Below are 16,493 nucleotides of genomic sequence, written 5' to 3' on the forward strand. Positions count from 1 at the left end.
TTCATTTCTGTGCTAAACTCTGATTTTGTCTGTATGTTTGTTTTGATGTAGTGCAGTGTGCTTCTACCTTCCAAGAGAAATTGAGAACCGATTAGTATAACACCATGATTAGGTGGTCCTCCTTCCTTACTCCCTGGGTCATATTTCAAGTTTTTGTATGTAGTTCAGTCTGTTTCTGAGTTCTGCATTTCGATTCGTTCCTTCATCTTTCTGGTTTTGCTCCAGTGCTGCACCGACTGGCTTCTTCAATTTCTGGGAGGGAAGGAAACGACCCCCTCCTCCCTTTTCTGCTTTTAATGAATTTGCTTTTGCTGTGTTGACATTGAGAGGCAGGCCAGGCTTCCTGAAGGAGAGCAGGAAGGCCCTTTGAAAAGCTAAAATAACACCCGCAAGGGAGTGGTTATCATTCTTCTCCTGCGTATTCAAAACCTTCAGCTGCTTGCTGTTTGATGATAGCAGCTGCCGAGAGAGTGCCTGCTGGGGGCCAGGCACCTGTCCAGTGCTTCTCATGGCACTTGATTTCCTTCTCCGAAGGCATTCTCGTGGCGCTGGCATTAGATCCCAGGAATAGGTCTGAGTCCAAAGTCCCGCTCTCTATGTTGTTCTACTCCTTGGATCAGATTTAAATGCACCGCCAGATCTCTTCGGTTTTGACATTTTAAAGGACAATAGAAGGTGAGGTAACATGTGCCAGGGTTCTCAGTCCCCTGGGGTCTGTGCTGCCCCAGCTGGTGCACCTCCCACTTCCTCTTCCCACCCCTATCTCAGACCAGGGAACTGTAGGCAGGGCCCTGAATGTGTGTGTGGCTTAGACTCTTCTCACTCATGTCTACTGTAGGTTCATGGTCCTTATTTTCCCTTGATTGATTGTCTTCACTGAGCCAGCCTTCCGACCTGGGTTTTTATAACCCCGAACTAAGCCATTCATTCACTAGGTATGGCCTGTTTGGGGGAGGAGGGGTCCCGTAGAGCCCAGCCCTGCCGCTAGGTCACAGTATGACGTTGGACTTGTTTCTGAACCTCTCTGAGCCTCAGTTTCTTCTGTGGTTAAGGGAATGACATGCCCTGCCTCGCAGGCCTGCGTCAGCTGACTGAACCCTTTGTAGCAGGCCTCTGCTAACGTGGGTGTGGTTGGGACAGTCCCACTGCACGTGGCTCGTGGGACTGTCTTGTTTTCTGCCTCAAAAACACCTCAATTTTCATGCTGTCTCAGAACACACGGAATCTTGACCTGTTCATTCATGTGGGTCATGAATTCACATACTTTTGACAGAGTGGCCTCTTGATCGTTTAAAACCCCTCGAGGGACAGAAACCCCGCTCTCTGCCCAGCATACCCTCGCTCCCAGTGCTGTCCTGGGGGTCAGAGATGGGGCTGGTGGGTGGTGAGGAGGATGCTGAAGATGATACATATTTTTACCCTACATGTTTCCTTTGAGTTATCTTCCTGGTAATTGACATCATGATAATACATGTTAAAAGTCCAGCTTCTGGTCCTGAATTAGAACTTGAGTGTGTGGCACTGTCTTCAGGGATTCCTCCTTTGCGAGGGCTGTCAGAACATTCGAGCTGTGCGTCAGAGGAATGGTGTCTTTGGCTTTTACATCCACTGCTCTAATTACCATTTTGGCATTTCCCCTAGTTTCCCTTTGGACCAAGATGACTGATGGAAACCTTTCCAGCTCTACAAATGGCGTCGCCTTGATGGGCATTCTGGACGGCCGACCGGGGAACCACATTCAGAACCTGCCACACGTGCCCCTCAAGGCGCCCCGATCCCTCTCGTTGCCTGAGTACGGGCCCGCGCTGAAGCTGGGTGCTTTAGACCAGCAGAGCCTGACGTCGGTGGACTCCGGCATTCCGACCCTCGAGATCGGCAACCCAGAACCTGTGCCCTGCAGCGTGCTCCATGCGAACAGGAAGCCGTCCGAGTCCGAGCTGGTCCCTGAGCGGGCCTGCCAGAGCGCCTGCCCGCTGCCGTCCTACGCGCCACCGGCTGCCCCGGGCGCGGAGCAGGAGCTGAGTGTGCGCAAGTCCTCCACCTTCCCCAGGACGGGCTACGACACGGTGAAGCTCTACAGCCCCGCCACCAAAGCCCTGAGCCGCGGCGACAATGTCTCCGTGTGCAGCGTGTCCAGCCTCGGCACAGAGTTGTCAGCCACGCTGTCCGTCAGCTACGAGGACATCTTGGACCTGGTGGTCGCCAGCAGCTCCAGTGCCATCGTGACCCTGGAGAATGACGATGGCCCACAGTTTACTGACATCACCTTGAGCTCCGTCAGGGAAACCCAGGGCCCACAGCGGCAGGAGTGTGTTGACGCAGTGGAGGAGGGGAGGAAATTGAAAATCTTGGGACCATTCAGTAGCTTCTTTACAAGGTAATACGTCTTTGTCTCCGCAGGAGGTCTAGGCTGTTGACATCAGACACGTGGAATGTTCTTCTTGTCTAAAACGTGTTGTGTGTTTCCTGGCCTGTGGAGCGGCCGCTCTGTCACACAGATATCACACCTTTTCCTAACAGCCCAGAACGCTGGAGTCGTGTGGAGGGCCCGTCTGTTGGGGGTTCTGATGTTTGCCTCCTCACTGCTAGCTGTTACTTCTGCGTCCCTGGCTCGCTCACACAGTCTGTTGTCACTTCCTGCTGTCACTGAGGGTGACCCACAGTGGTCTGTGTCACCAAATCAGCAACCTTGCTTTGTCACCCTTTCCTCTGCAGGGCCCTTTATGCTGATAACGTGAGTTTCTCGGGCCAGCTGGCGGGTGCTGATGAGGGTGGTGTCAGAGTTAGTAACCCACATTGCTGATTCCAGCCCCCGTCGCCTAACCCAGGGCTGGCATTTTGGGGGGACCCTGGCTGTGTCCCCTATGTGCCTGGGCACCTCTGTGAGTGTTTTGCCCTGCTGCTGAGTTGTGTGCTGACACTGCCCTGCAGCCACACACATTCTCACCTGTCACCAGGCGCCAGGCCAGGGCTGCTGGGTCCCTGTATCGCACCTCAGGCCCCGTGGAGGCGTCTCCTGCAGCGCCGGCCTCTTTCTTGTGCTCTCATATTCTTGCCCAGTGTGTGTGTCCTGGGCTCTGCTCTTAGCAGCTAATTCGGGAGGAATGGGCGGTAGAAATGGTCCTAGGTCATGACTGGGTGGGCTTCCAGGCTGGGGGTCAGTCACCCAAGCAAACATGAACTCCCCACCTGCGGAGTGTGGTGAGGAAGGGCATGGCTGTGGGCCGTTTGTGCAGGGTAATGGCGATTGGCTCCACAGCTGCTTTTAGAGGGCCTGGGGCCAGGGCCTGGCAGGGGGGCGCGTTTTCGGGGCCGACCCTGACTGCCCCATATGTGTGTGCCCCCAGCAAGCCCCACGCTGCACACTGCGGCGGGGTGTCCCTCGGGATGGGGCGCTGAGCTGGGCGAAGTCACCTAGAGGCTTCTGTGCCGTGCCACGCCCACGGACCTCCCACCCCCTAGGTCGGCTGAACGTGGGCTCGTCGCAGATGAGTCTAAGGCCTGTCCTGAAGGAAAGGGTCTTGGACGCAGGCTGTGGTTTTGTGGGCACCTTTTCTTTCCGAGGTGCTGCCAGGTGTGGCGCCACCACGAGTAAGTGCCTGGTCTCCGAATGCTCAGTGATTGCCATCGTTGGGAGGAACCCAGGAACTTTAGGGGACACTGTTGTCACTCACCCTGCTCAGGCCATAGTCCTAATACTGCGTTGTTGCAGTTCAGATTTGTGTGGCAGAGCTGATCTCTACTCAGGTCCGTGTTTTCAACGTTTATGTTTTCAACGTTTTTCAACGTTTATGAATGCCACCTGGGTACCTGTTAAATGTGGTTCCTCAGGGTCTCGGGGAAGGGCTAACGGGGACAGGCTTTCAGAATCACTTGGGGTTCTTGGCAGATTTGGGAAACCTTGCTCAAAACGAGGCTGGCTTGGAAGTAGCATAGAGAAAGAGCTTAGCTTTGGAATTCAGCAGACCTGGACCCACATCCTAGCTGTGTGACCTTGAACAAGTTACTTCACCTCTCTGAGCTAGTTTTCTCTCTAAAACAGCATTCGGAAGTGCCCGGTACGTGAGGCCTATTATGTTCGGTACGTGAGGCCTATTATGTTCACGTGTGACTTACTCTCACCTCTGTTGTCCCTGTCATCGCTGTGCTGTGGCTCAGCTTCCTCCTCAGCACATGCGGGTCCTGAGCCCTGCTGCACGGGGTGGATGGGGATGACGTGCGTCCCGTGTGTGAAACGTCCCGACTCAGATAGCGAGCTGCAGAGTGGCGGTTGCTGGCTGTGAGCACCGTGACTGCCCCTGGCTTCGTCTGCTGCCTTCGTCTCACTGTCTGGGTCGAAGGCTCTTCTTCTTTGAAGGGAAACGCCATCAGTTACTGCAGATCGTTTCTAAAGCTCCCGTTCTTGAAAATCCTCTTTAGCTTTCTGTCACGGGAATCAAATGTCTCCTCTTTGTTTTATTCCTTGGTTCTTGTCTCCTTACCCTTGTTTTGATGGCTGTGACATTATTGTGAGCCATCACTAAGCACCTTTGGGAAGCTGGTGGACTGTTAATGACAAATAAATCAAATATGTGATAGTACGGGCCAAGTCTAGTGAGTTTCTTGTCCTTGACTCTTAAAAGTGTTAGAAAAGAGTTTCAATCTAGAATTGCTTTGAAGGGTTTTGTCCCAAAAATGTTTGGAACCCACTGAACATTTTACAGGTGAGTAAATTTGCAGAGAGGTTACAGAGAGGGCCTGGCACACAGTAGGTCTTCAGAGGACTTTGGACTGTGAGTTTTTGTTGAGGGTAGATCCTTTGGGGTTCCCAGCCCAGGCTTCTGAGTCTTCCTGTTTCTCCACTTTATCCTCTCAGCCCAAGCGACTCCCTTTACCCAGTGCCGTCTGTTCTCCTTACCCTCACTGAGTCAGTTTCCAGGTTGTAGAAGTGTGGGCAGCGTGGTGGGCAGTTAGTCCACAAGAAGGGGTCTCAGGAAGCGGTGGAATAGTCAGGGAACTCGTGCCCTGAAGGAGCAGACCGTGACTGCCTGATGAGGGTGGCCTGGGTGAGACGGGGCTGGCCGTGCCTGACTACTGCCACCAGGCAGCTGCAGGCCCAGCTCCCACTGTTCCTTCCGTCCTTTTGTTTTTTAATTTATTGGGGTGACAATTGTTAATGAAATTACATAGATTTCAGGTGTACAATTCTGTCTTACATCATCTATAAATCCCATTGTGTGGTCACCACCCAGAGTCAGCTCTCCTTCCATCACCATATATTTGATCCCCTTTACCCTCATCTCCCTCCCCCCACCCCACTTACCCTCTGGTAACCACTAAACTGTTGTCTGTGTCTATGAGTTTTTGTTTCTCATTTGTTTGTCTTGTTCTTTTGTTGTTTTTCTTCCATCCTTTCTTCATCCAGACTGATAGCAGCTCTGTTGGAGACTCCACCATGAGCTTGTAGATAGTCCCTGCTCTTCAGGAGATTACCGCTGGTAGCGGGGACACAGCAGACACTGCGGGGCTGGGGGATGAGTGCTGTCATGGGGGTGTGAGTGTGTGTGAGTGTGAGTGTGTGTGTATGTGTGTGTGTGAGTATGTGTGTGTGAGCGTGAGTGAGTATGTGTAAGTATGTGTGAGCGTGAGTGTGTGTATGTGTGTGTGAGGGTGTGTGTGTGAGCGTGAGTATGTGTGTATGTGTGTGTGAGCGTGAGTATGTGTAAGTATGTGTGAGCGTGAGTGAGTGTGTGTATGTGAGGGTGTGTGTGAGTGAATGTGTGTGTTGTATGTATGCGACTGTGAGTGTGTGTGCGTGAGTGAGTGCGTGTGAGAGTGAGTGTGCATGTGAGAGTGTGTGAGGGTGTGTGTGTGTGAATGTGTGTTGTATGTATGTGTGCATGCGTGTGAGTGAGTGTGTATGTGTGTGAATGTGTTGTGTGTGCGAGAGTGAGTGTGTGCGTGTGTGTATGTGGGTGTGAGTGAGTGTATGTGTGTGTGAGTGTGAGTGAATGTGTGAGTGTGAGTGTATGTGTGTGTGGTGAGGGTGTATGTGTGAATGTGTGTTGTGTGTATGTGTGAGTGTGTGTGTATGTGTGTGTGGTGAGGGTGTATGTGTGAATGTGTGTTGTGTGTATGTGTGAGTGTGTGTGTGAGTATGTGTGTGTGGTGAGGGTGTATGTGTGAATGTGTGTTGTGTGTATGTGTGAGTGTGTGTGTGAGTATGTGTGTGTGGTGAGGGTGTATGTGTGAATGTGTGTTGTGTGTATGTGTGAGTGTGTGTGTGTTGTATGTGTGTGTGAGTGAGTGTGTGGTGTGTGGGGGGTGCCAGAGGCAGGAGTGCTGGTGCAGGACTCAGCTGGCTGGGTTCAGTGTGAGCTCCCCTACTTAATAGCTGTGTGATCTTGGGCAAGTCACTTCACCCCTTTGAGTCTAAAACGGGGCATAAAACTACTGTGAGAGGTTAGGGATCAAATAGGTAAAGCATCTAACACACTTCCTGGCATGATGCAAGTAATAGTGATCTGTGATTCTAATATAAATACTTATAATTTCTAAAAAATACGTTTTTTAAAAGCTTTGTCTAGTTCTTATCCCAGTATTGTGCTTACTTAAATCAACCCATTATTGGAAAAGTTAGATAAGGATTTCCCACTTTGGCCCAGTTGACATTTTGGGATGGATGAATCTGGGGGGGGGCATTGAGGGCTGTTTAGCAGCACCCCTGACTTCTACCCACTAGATGCCAGTAGCAGTCGCCAATTGTGACAACCCAAAATGACCTTAGACGTTGCCAAATGTCCCAGGGGAGTGGGATGGGGTGTGGAGTGGAAGGGGTGGGCAAAAATAACCCAGCCTTTGAGAACTGAGCAATTGGGTTGTATAATGTGGTATTTAATTGCTTCCTTGAAGGAAATTCACTACTGTAATGTAATTTGAGCGGGGCCCTCAGCTTGTGTAGAGGAGAGGGATTAAAGGAGCCTGTGCGCCCAGCGTAGTTTGACAGTATTTACCTGGAAGCCCGGACAGCAGATGTGAGAGGAATTGAGTGACATGGTTGCATTCCCCAGGAGACAGGGCTGTTTCTGAGAAGCCCCGGGTTTAGGGCTGCTGACCTGCAGGGGCCTGGAAGGTGGTAATTAGCTCTGACTGCTGACGACATACTTTGTGTAGCCCCTTATGAAGCTCTCAGAAGAGATGACGAGTAGCCTTTGCCAAATGACACGGGCAGAGGGGACAGCTTGTGGGAGGCGGGCGGGGCGGGGCGCCCGGCTGTGTGTAAAGAGCTGGAATGATGCTGTTTTCCGGTCTGCTTCCCGGCCTGGCTCACAGCCCCTTGGGCACCGTCTGCGTCTGGTTCACCCTGGTGTTGAATCGTCACTGAGACAGACGAGGAGTGTGATCGTTGAGAGCTGGGGCTGCTCAGACCCAGGGTTGAAGCCTCAGCTCTGCCATTTTTGACCTGTGTGACACCAAGAAACAACCTCTGTGATCCCCAGGGGTACAGGTGACATCGGGTTAATTGTACCTCTTGTGAAGAGTTGCTTTGAGGGTTAAACGAGATTTACAGGTAAAGCTTTGGGCAGAGCACAGACCCAGAATGCAGGTTGGATTTCTGGCCCTGCCCTCTGCCTTTGGTGGGGTTTCACATAAGATTTCCCTTTTTTTCTTAAGGTTCTGCTGTATGGAAAGGTTTGAAACCACTGGCTTAAGAAAAATAAATCTTCAAACGGGCACTTTGACTTGCTGTGAGGGTGCTCAGCCAAAATGTCAGTCCCTGTGCTGATGTAGGCTTCTGGGATTTGATTATTTGGGAGGCACCATGAGCAGGGCGGAGGAAGAAATGTGCTCTTTGCTTTCTTTTTCTGGAGGTGAGCTCCCCCACAGGCTGGATGGCCTTGGGACGCAGGACAATCAGAGCCCTCACTACCGGGCAGCCCCAGGTGCTTCCCAGGTGCCATTGTCAGCCTTCAGTGGCTGCCTGTGTGACCTTCAGCAGCCGTGTGACAGTGTGGGGTGGCAGATTCAGCGGCGTCCGCTGCTTCCTTCAGGCCTCTGGGTGCCTTGCTGCACTGTGGAAGCTAGAGACTTCAAAACGTGCATTTCCCAAAGTCCCTTGCAGCTGGGGTTCCGCATATGTATTGGGTGCCGTCCAATTCTTTTATGACGGAGAGTCAAGGCAGAAGTTGGGTGGAGACCATTGTTTCTTCCCCTCTTGGCTGTTTCTGCTGTGATGTCGTCCCAATGGGGGCTCCCCTGCAGCCGCGTCTGTGTGCCTTTCCTGGAGGTTTCAGGCCGGTTCAGGCAGTTGCGGTAAAGGCGGTGGCGGCAGTTTGCGCTTCAGTGTTGGTGGCTGCTCTGGTGGCTTCCCCATCGCGTTGCAGTCTTGAGTCCCTGGTGCCTCAATTCTGTAGTATTCAGGGAGCCGGTCCCCGGGGCTCCATTGAGAGCTGACTACTTCCGCCCTCACAGTGGTTTTGAGATCATCTAATTCCTTGAGTTAAATTCCTTCCTCTTAAAATTCCTAGAGTAGTTGCTGGATCCTGCACTGAAAGCTGATGAATTTGGGTAAGTACTGTAACTACTTCTCATTTATAGGTGAGGAAACTGAGGCAAGGGGTGGTTAGGTAGCTTACAGGGGATACAAAGATAATACAAGGTTTGGGTCTCTGAGCTTAGGTTTCTTATCTGGAAACTAGAAATAAGTTCACTCTTCAAAGTGTTGGGACTAAATGGGGAGGAAATGTCCATGGATGTGAAGCAGTAAGCGCATGGCAGGCATATTAATATTTATATTATTACAGTTATTATTGCTGACTGACCAGTTTTCTACTGCTTTGAGCATTTTAGAGTTAGCATCGGTTAGCATGAGGTATAACGTTGTAACTGTGCCTTTCCTACCACATCTGCTTGCTCACGTTCCTGGGACTTGGCCTGGCATTGGGGACATGCAGAACACACCCGCCGAGTACCTGAGCTGCTGGGGTATGCGGCCGTGGGGACAGGCACACAGCCCCGCCACCTGGGAAGGAGCCCCGATGGCTGCTGTCTGGCCTGTGCCCTCGGGTACGGCCGGCACCCGGCCTCCCTGGGGCTTAGTGTCCTGTCTGCTACACGAGCCGAGGATACCCACCTTCCAGACTGGTGCAAGCGAAAGGAGCCGTCTGATCAGGAGGTTGGGCTCCGAGTGCCCGAGAGAAAGGTGCGCACAGGAGCAGGTGACCTGCCCGGATGAGGGGCGGCCTTGAACCTGGTTAGCTGTCGGGGCTCCCAGCTGCCTTCTGAGCAGCTGCCCTTGGGGGAGGCGTAGCTGCCGTGTTCGGAGCCGGCACTTTACCTGCTCTGTCTCTCCGGAGCCCTTCCTGTAGAGATCGTCTCCCCACTGGGGACAGGCTCAGAGAGGCGACCTGCACAGACTCCCAGTGGCGGAGCTGTGACTTGAGCAGCCACTTGTCCACCTCTGAAGTCCGCGCCCTTTCTGCAGAAGACACTCCACTGCCTCTCGTGTGTGCCATGCGAGAAAGGAGGGCTTGGGGCTGGGAGAGTGAGAGGAAGTGAGCTGCCTTCAGGAGCAGTGGGGAGTCTGCAGGCCGCTGTCGGTGGAGCTAAGGCAGAAGGGTGAATGGAAGGTGTCGGGCGGCGCTAAACTGGGCGGGGGAGTGCAGCTTCGGGACTTGCTCAGGGCACGGGCGCTCCTGAGTGGGAAGAGGCCCTCGTGGGCAAGCAGGTGGAGAAAGCCTTTTCTTCCCCGAGTGTGGGAGTCATGCAGGCGTTTGCAAGTGTGGCAGTGAGGCTCGGTCAGCTCTGAGGCCTTCTGGCCGTGTGCTTGGCCCTCCCGGGCTGGCTGTCCCCGGGAGGAGAACGGGGACAGAGCGGAGTCAGGTGCCTGCCTCCCTGCGGGGGGGGGGGGGGGGGGGTGGCCTTGAGCATGACAGAAAAGACTTTCTCAAGCAAATGGGTTGAGTGGTTGCCTATTACAAACTGAAGGCGTGTGAGGTGTCTGGCCCATTCCGGTTGTCCTCTCTGTTCTAAGTGTTTTCACAGGCGCGCACCCTGCCCCGGGGCCCGCGGGGACTGGCTTGGTCTCCCCACCCCAAGGTTTTCAGTTCCTCCCTCGTGAGTGCTTGTGCAGCCCCTTTGCTCACGGAATGCCGGCACTTGTTTTCTCACCACTGGTCTTCCCAGCTGTGCTCTCAGCAGCCAGTGTCTTAGCACCTGGGTGGGCAGCGCTGACCTTGGCTGGAGACGTTTCTGTAACCCCAGGGGAGCGCTGAGGTGTCCTCTGAGTTTGGCGAGGATGCAGCAGGTCGCGTCCCTCTGCAGACAGGGCTGGCGGAGCCCCAGGCAGCCAGCTGCGTGTGTGCTGGACACGCGGGAGTGCTCTGGTGCCACTGCAGAGCCGGGGGCCTGGGTGCCGGCGGTCCCGCTGCGCTCGGAACAGCTGCGTGGGTGAAGGCTGTCAGCGCGCTGGGCTCCGCTGGGCTCCGTGTTCTTTGCGCAGCGAGTCGTAGCCATGATTCTTGGTCCTGCAGTGGAGCAAGCACTGGGCTGCGTCCTTGAAAATGTTTCTCGTACATTCTTTCAAGCAGTATTTCCAGAGCGCTGTAGGTGTTCATTTGTGAACAAAACAAAGCCCGCCCTGGAAGAGCTTATATTCTAGCAGGAGGAGGCGGGTCATCGCCCCCCGACATGGAGAGAGAAACCGGTGCGGAGCGCGTGCTGGGGAGAAAATGAGGACGCAGAGGTGGTAGGAGGGCAGGCCCAGAGTCGGCTGGTCAGGGATGCCCACCCACGCGGTGACGCCTCATGAGTGATGAGCAGAGAGGGAAGCAGAGACCTGGGGAGGGAAGGCAGCTAACCAGACGACGCGTCCCTGGGAGGACGGCTGATGGAGGAACAGCACGAGGCGCGTGCGATGCTCCGAGGGAGTGGCGGCGAGGGCGTGGGGTGTGAGGCCCGTGGGACCAGGTCCTGTGTGGGCCCGTGCGGCTTTGCCTCAGGGGAGGGCGAGCAGCTGCAGGGTTCTGAGCAGAGGAGCTGGACTCACTGTCTGCTGCCACCTGCAGATGACCTCGCGTGTTTTAAAACAACGTCGCTGCTTCATCATGCGTGGCTGGGTCCTCGGTCTTCCAAGCGTGCAGCCAGCTGTCAGCCAGCTGTGGCCCCATCTGGAGGCCTCGGGAAACGCCCATTTTCTTGCGCGTCCAGGTTGGTGGCAGAACCCAGTGCCTTGTGATTATAGGACTGAGTCCTCAGGTCCTTGTTGGAGGCCAGCTGGGGCCCACTCTCTGCTCCTGCAGGCCGCCCACCTTCCTTGTCCTGTGTCCCCCTCCCCCCGTCTGCAAAGCCAGCAGCAGAGAATGTCCCTTGTGTCGATGCCCTCTCACACTTTGAGTCTCTTTTGCAGGAAAAGCCCAATTGTTTTAAAAGCTCACTGGTCAGTTAAGGCCCACTGAGCATAAGGTCCCTTTCGCAACGTGAGCTGTGGCACAGGACGTGAGCTGACCACAGGGTGGCTGTCATACTCCTCGTTTCTGCCCATGCTCATGAGGGGCTTCCCAGGGGAGGGAATCCTGGGGACTGCCCAGGAGGGACGAAGGACTTCAGCTGGGGGTCAGCAGAAGGACTTGAGTTGCTGAATTGAGAGCAGACTGTTGGGCAAAGGGGAAGGGGCCCTGACCGGGCAGTGGTCGTGGAGAGGGGAGGAATAGTTGTACTGTGAGACATGGACGTGGGTGTGGGAAAAAGAAAGGAGTCGGAGGTGGCCAGGATTTGGGCCTGAACCAGCAGGAAAACAGAGTTGTCATCCAGGAGACAGGTGGGGAGAGAAGATGGCGAGCTGTGTCTGAGACATCAGCCGTTTTGGAGAAGGTGGTGGAGGAGGCGATTGGCTGGGAGTTCGGACTTGGGGAGCTGGGTCTGGGCAGGAGATAGAAGCTTGGAGTTGTTAGCACTGGGGCCGTTTGGAGCTCGGTAAGGTCACTGTGGAAGTGCGTGGCCAGAAGAGGACCAAGGGGTGAGTCTGCGACAGCTGAACAGTCTCGGGAAGGAGGGACCTCGCGGAGACCCCGGGGTGGGGCCGGGGGACTCCGTGTGCCAGACTGGAAGCCAGGAGAAAGCGCCGTGTCCGGTGGGCGGTGGGCAGAGGGCGCTGAGGTCAGGGAAGAGGACTGAGGAGTGACCTCAGCCAGAGCTGCTTTGGTGGGAGGGCAGTTGGAGTGAGAGTGGGGGGCAGAGCCAGCACTGACAGCCCTTTTGGTGGGTGTGCTGCAGAGGGGAGCAGAGGTGGGGTGGTGGCCCGAGAAGGAAGAGTGAGAGTCTTTGCTTTTCTCAAGATGAGTGCAGTGTGTGTTTTTGTTTCTTGTTCCGTAAGAACAAACGACCTAGTAAGGATTAGAAATGGCACAAATCAGCAGGAGGAGAGAATTCTGGAGCCTCGTCCTTGAGTTGCATTGGAAGAAGTGGGGTCTAGAGCTGTAGTAGAGAACCTGGCTTCAGCTGCTGGAATCCTCTAGGCTAATGGGTGGGGTGGGCACAGATGCCGGAGGCGTCTGCGGACGTCATCCTGCGTGCACACAGACGACGTCATTGTTTTCACTGCTCCTTCGTTGTTTGTGTGAATATAGATGTTTAATTTCAGCATTGGACTTTACACATATTTTTTAGAGCATTTTCTGGATCAGAGCAAAATTAAGCAGAAAGTACAGAGATTTCCCATGTACCCCACACACGCACAGCCCCCCCAGAAATCCACATCCCCTGCCATCCTGGTACCTTTGTTAGGAACCTACACCGACACATCATCACCCCCTCAGAGTCCTTCTTTGCATAAGGGGTCACTCGTTGGCGTGCATTCTGTGGGTTAGGACGGTGTAATGACACGTGCCCACCATCACGGCGTCACACAGAGGGGTGTGCATTCTGTGGGTTAGGATGGTGTAGTGACACGTGCCCACCATCACGGCGTCACACAGAGGGGTGTGCATTCTGTGGGTTAGGACGGCGTAGTGACACGTGCCCACCATCACGGTGTCACGCAGAGGGGTGTGCATTCTGTGGGTTAGGACGGTGTAGTGACACGTGCCCACCATCACGGCGTCACACAGAGGGGTGTGCATTCTGTGGGTTAGGACGGCGTAGTGACACGTGCCCACCATCAAGCGTCACACAGAGGGGTGTGCATTCTGTGGGTTAGGACGGCGTAGTGACACGTGCCCACCATCACGGCGTCACGCAGAGGGGCGTGCATTCTGTGGGTTAGGACGGTGTAGTGACACGTGCCCACCATCACGGCGTCACACAGAGGGGTGTGCATTCTGTGGGTTAGGACGGCGTAGTGACACGTGCCCACCATCAAGCATCACACAGAGGGGTGTGCATTCTGTGGGTTAGGACGGCGTAGTGACACGTGCCCACCATCACGGCGTCACGCAGAGGGGCGTGCATTCTGTGGGTTAGGACGGTGTAGTGACACGTGCCCACCATCACGGCGTCACACAGAGGGGTGTGCATTCTGTGGGTTAGGACGGTGTAATGACACGTGCCCACCATCACGGCGTCACACAGAGGGGTGTGCATTCTGTGAGTAGGACGGTGTAGTGACACATGCCCACCATCACGGCGTCACGCAGAGGGGCGTGCATTCTGTGGGTTAGGACGGCGTAGTGACACGTGCCCACCATCACAGCGTCACACAGAGGGGTGTGCATTCTGTGGGTTAGGACGGTGTAGTGACACGTGCCCACCATCACGGCGTCACGCAGAGGGGTGTGCATTCTGTGGGTTAGGACGGTGTAGTGACACGTGCCCACCATCACGGCGTCACGCAGAGGGGTGTGCATTCTGTGGGTTAGGACGGTGTAATGACACGTGCCCACCATCACGGCGTCACACAGAGGGGTGTGCATTCTGTGGGTTAGGACGGTGTAGTGACACGTGCCCACCATCACGGCGTCACACAGAGGGGTGTGCATTCTGTGAGTTAAGATGGTGTAGTGACACGTGCCCACCGTCACGGCGTCATGCAGAAGGGTGTGCATTCTGTGGGTTAGGATGGTGTAGTGACACGTGCCCACCATCACAGCGTCACGCAGAGGGGTGTGCATTCTGTGGGTTAGGACGGTGTAGTGACACGTGCCCACCATCACGGCGTCACACAGAGGGGTGTGCATTCTGTGGGTTAGGACGGCGTAGTGACACGTGCCCACCATCACGGCGTCACACAGAGGGGTGTGCATTCTGTGGGTTAGGACGGTGTAGTGACACGTGCCCACCATCAGGGCGTCACGCAGAGGGGTGTGCATTCTGTGGGTTTGGACACGTATAATGACACGTGCCCACCGTCACGGCGTCACACAGAGGGGTGTCACTGCCCTAACCCTCCCCTGCTTGCCCTGTTCACCCTCCACCCCCCACCCCGGCAACCACTAATCTCTCTACTGTCCCCACAGTTTTGCCTTTTCCAGAGTGTCATGTCACTGGAATCACACAGTATGTAGCCTTTTCCGATTGGCTCTGTCACTTAGTGACATGCATTTCAGGTTCCTCCGTGTGTTTTCATGGCTGGACAGCTCATTCGTTTTTAGTGCTGAGTAACATTCTCTTGTCTGGATGGACCACAGTTAATTATCCATCACCTACTGGAGGAGGACATCTTGGTTACTTCCAAGGCTTGGCAATTGGATGGGCTGCTGCAAACAGCTGTGTGCAGGGTTTCGTGTGGACGTGGGGCTTCAGCTCCTTTGGGTAAATTCCCAGGAGCCCGATTGCTGGATCGAAGGGTAGAGTGCGTTGAGTTTTGTGAGAAGCCACCCAAGTGCCTTCCAGAGCGGCTGTGCCGTCTATGCTCCCACCAGCGTGAGGAGCGTGACTGCCGTTCCACATCGTCGCGTCTGGGGTGGGGTCGGTGGAAATTCTTTCTGTTGCTTCATTTTCTTGGGGAACAAGGAAGCAAGGTCCTCAGCTGACAGTCAGGATGGGCCTGGAGTGAGTGGGTGAGAAGAATGAGGAAGAGGTGTGACAGTCCCCTCAGTGAGTGTGGAGTGGAAAGGATGGGGGTGGGGTGGAGGGGGGCCACAAGGCCCGCTCGGTGACTGCAGACCGGGTAGCGTGGTGCTTTTGCTCCAGGGTGTGCCCTGCGCAGGGGCCTGGGGGCAGGTTGTGCTTCTGCTAAGTGAGTGCAGTGAAATGAGAGGCAGGTAAGGGCGTGTGTAAGAGTGTGACCTGGCCTTTGAGCTGGGTAACAGGTCGGGGGACATCTGTGAGGTAGGATGGTGCAGACGCCGGGGGGTGGGGGAAAGAAGGAAGGAGGGTAGTCGGGGTGTCTTCACTGAGTGGACTCAATAAACAGGCTGATGGCCCCCGGGTGGCTGGTGGTGGAATTTGGAGGGGTCAGCCCCTCTCCGTCCTCACCCTGGTCTGTCTGACAGCGAAGCTCTACCCTGGGCGGCCAAACCATGTTCGAGCTGTGTCTGGTGAAACTGGTCAACGAGGGTTGATGAAAGAAGGTGAAGGACCCTCATTCTACTCCTCTCGCATGCTGGTGGGGAGCGGAGGGCAGCAGCTCCATCCGGGGGCATCGTCACAACGGGCTCTGCTCCGGTGGGCTGGCCTCGGCTACATGTCCACTCCCACTTGGGAATAGCACTCCGTCCTTGGACAGCTATTCAGCGGGGGGGCCAGCTGTGGAGCCCCTCCCTTGGGGCTCACTGCTGGGCCCACTGCTCAGCAGCTGCGTGGGACAGTGGTGCCCTGCTCTGGGGCACTGCCCTGGAGTGGACACAACCTCATGTGATCCTCTGGAGAGGCCCCGGCCAGGAGAGCAAGAAGGGAAGGAAATGCTAAGGGGAAACTTCTGAGAAGAACGTGGACCATCGTTGTGCTGCACGTGAGGCGTCATTTCCTCTTCCGTCGTCGCCTTCTGCAGCAGACCCTACGCTCACTCCAGCTGGCAGCATTCCCACCAGGCGCCGGCTCAGGACCAGGCCTGCAGACAGTGGGGCTCGCTCACTCAGGGACACCCCCTCCCCGTTTCTCTGAGACGCTGCATCCCCGAACTGTTTCTGCAAAGGCTGAGCCACCATCAGCAGGGCCCTCTCCAGCCCCTGTGTGGTGACCAGCGCTCCGGCCTGCTATGTGCCCCACAGGGCCGTGCTCACACAGAGGGGCCCATGGAAAGTACTGGGGGGTGCTGTGCGTCATCACAGCTGCCCTCCTTCTGAGCCCCATCTCCTGGTTGTTCGGGGTCCGTGGAGACCTCCCCTGCGGCAGCACCCCTCAGCACGCCTGCGGGGCTGGAGTCCGCTCAGGGGCAGCGTTGGGTCTGTACCCGGAAAGCCCCGCACGCGCGGGGACAGAACAGCTGCCGGTTCCCACTATTGTGGGCGCAGCTGGAGCGATGTGTTGAAAGGAGTGCAGGAACCCAAGTGCAGCCCTCACAGCAGCAGTGGGCGCCGTCCTGGCTCTGCCACCCCCTCCCTCTGTACCTGCCACGAGGCTTCCAGAGGGTGGCCCAG

General features: G+C 55.5%; 1 protein-coding gene across 2 annotated transcripts in view; it reads left to right on the forward strand.

Annotated features, from left to right (window-relative positions):
- TBC1D14 (TBC1 domain family member 14) overlaps positions 1–16,493 on the forward strand; it is a 97,400-nt gene that overhangs the window by 8,081 nt on the left and 72,826 nt on the right. For both annotated transcript variants that reach the window (XM_081050940.1, XM_081050941.1), the window contains exon 2: positions 1,642–2,377. In XM_081050940.1, coding sequence (XP_080907066.1) covers positions 1,659–2,377 — 719 coding nt within the window. In that variant the 5' untranslated portion in view covers positions 1,642–1,658. The remainder of the gene's footprint in view (positions 1–1,641; positions 2,378–16,493) is intronic.

Source organism: Rhinolophus hipposideros, assembly GCF_964194185.1.
Source record: "Rhinolophus hipposideros genome assembly, chromosome: 1".
Classification (NCBI taxonomy): Eukaryota; Metazoa; Chordata; class Mammalia; order Chiroptera; family Rhinolophidae; genus Rhinolophus; species Rhinolophus hipposideros.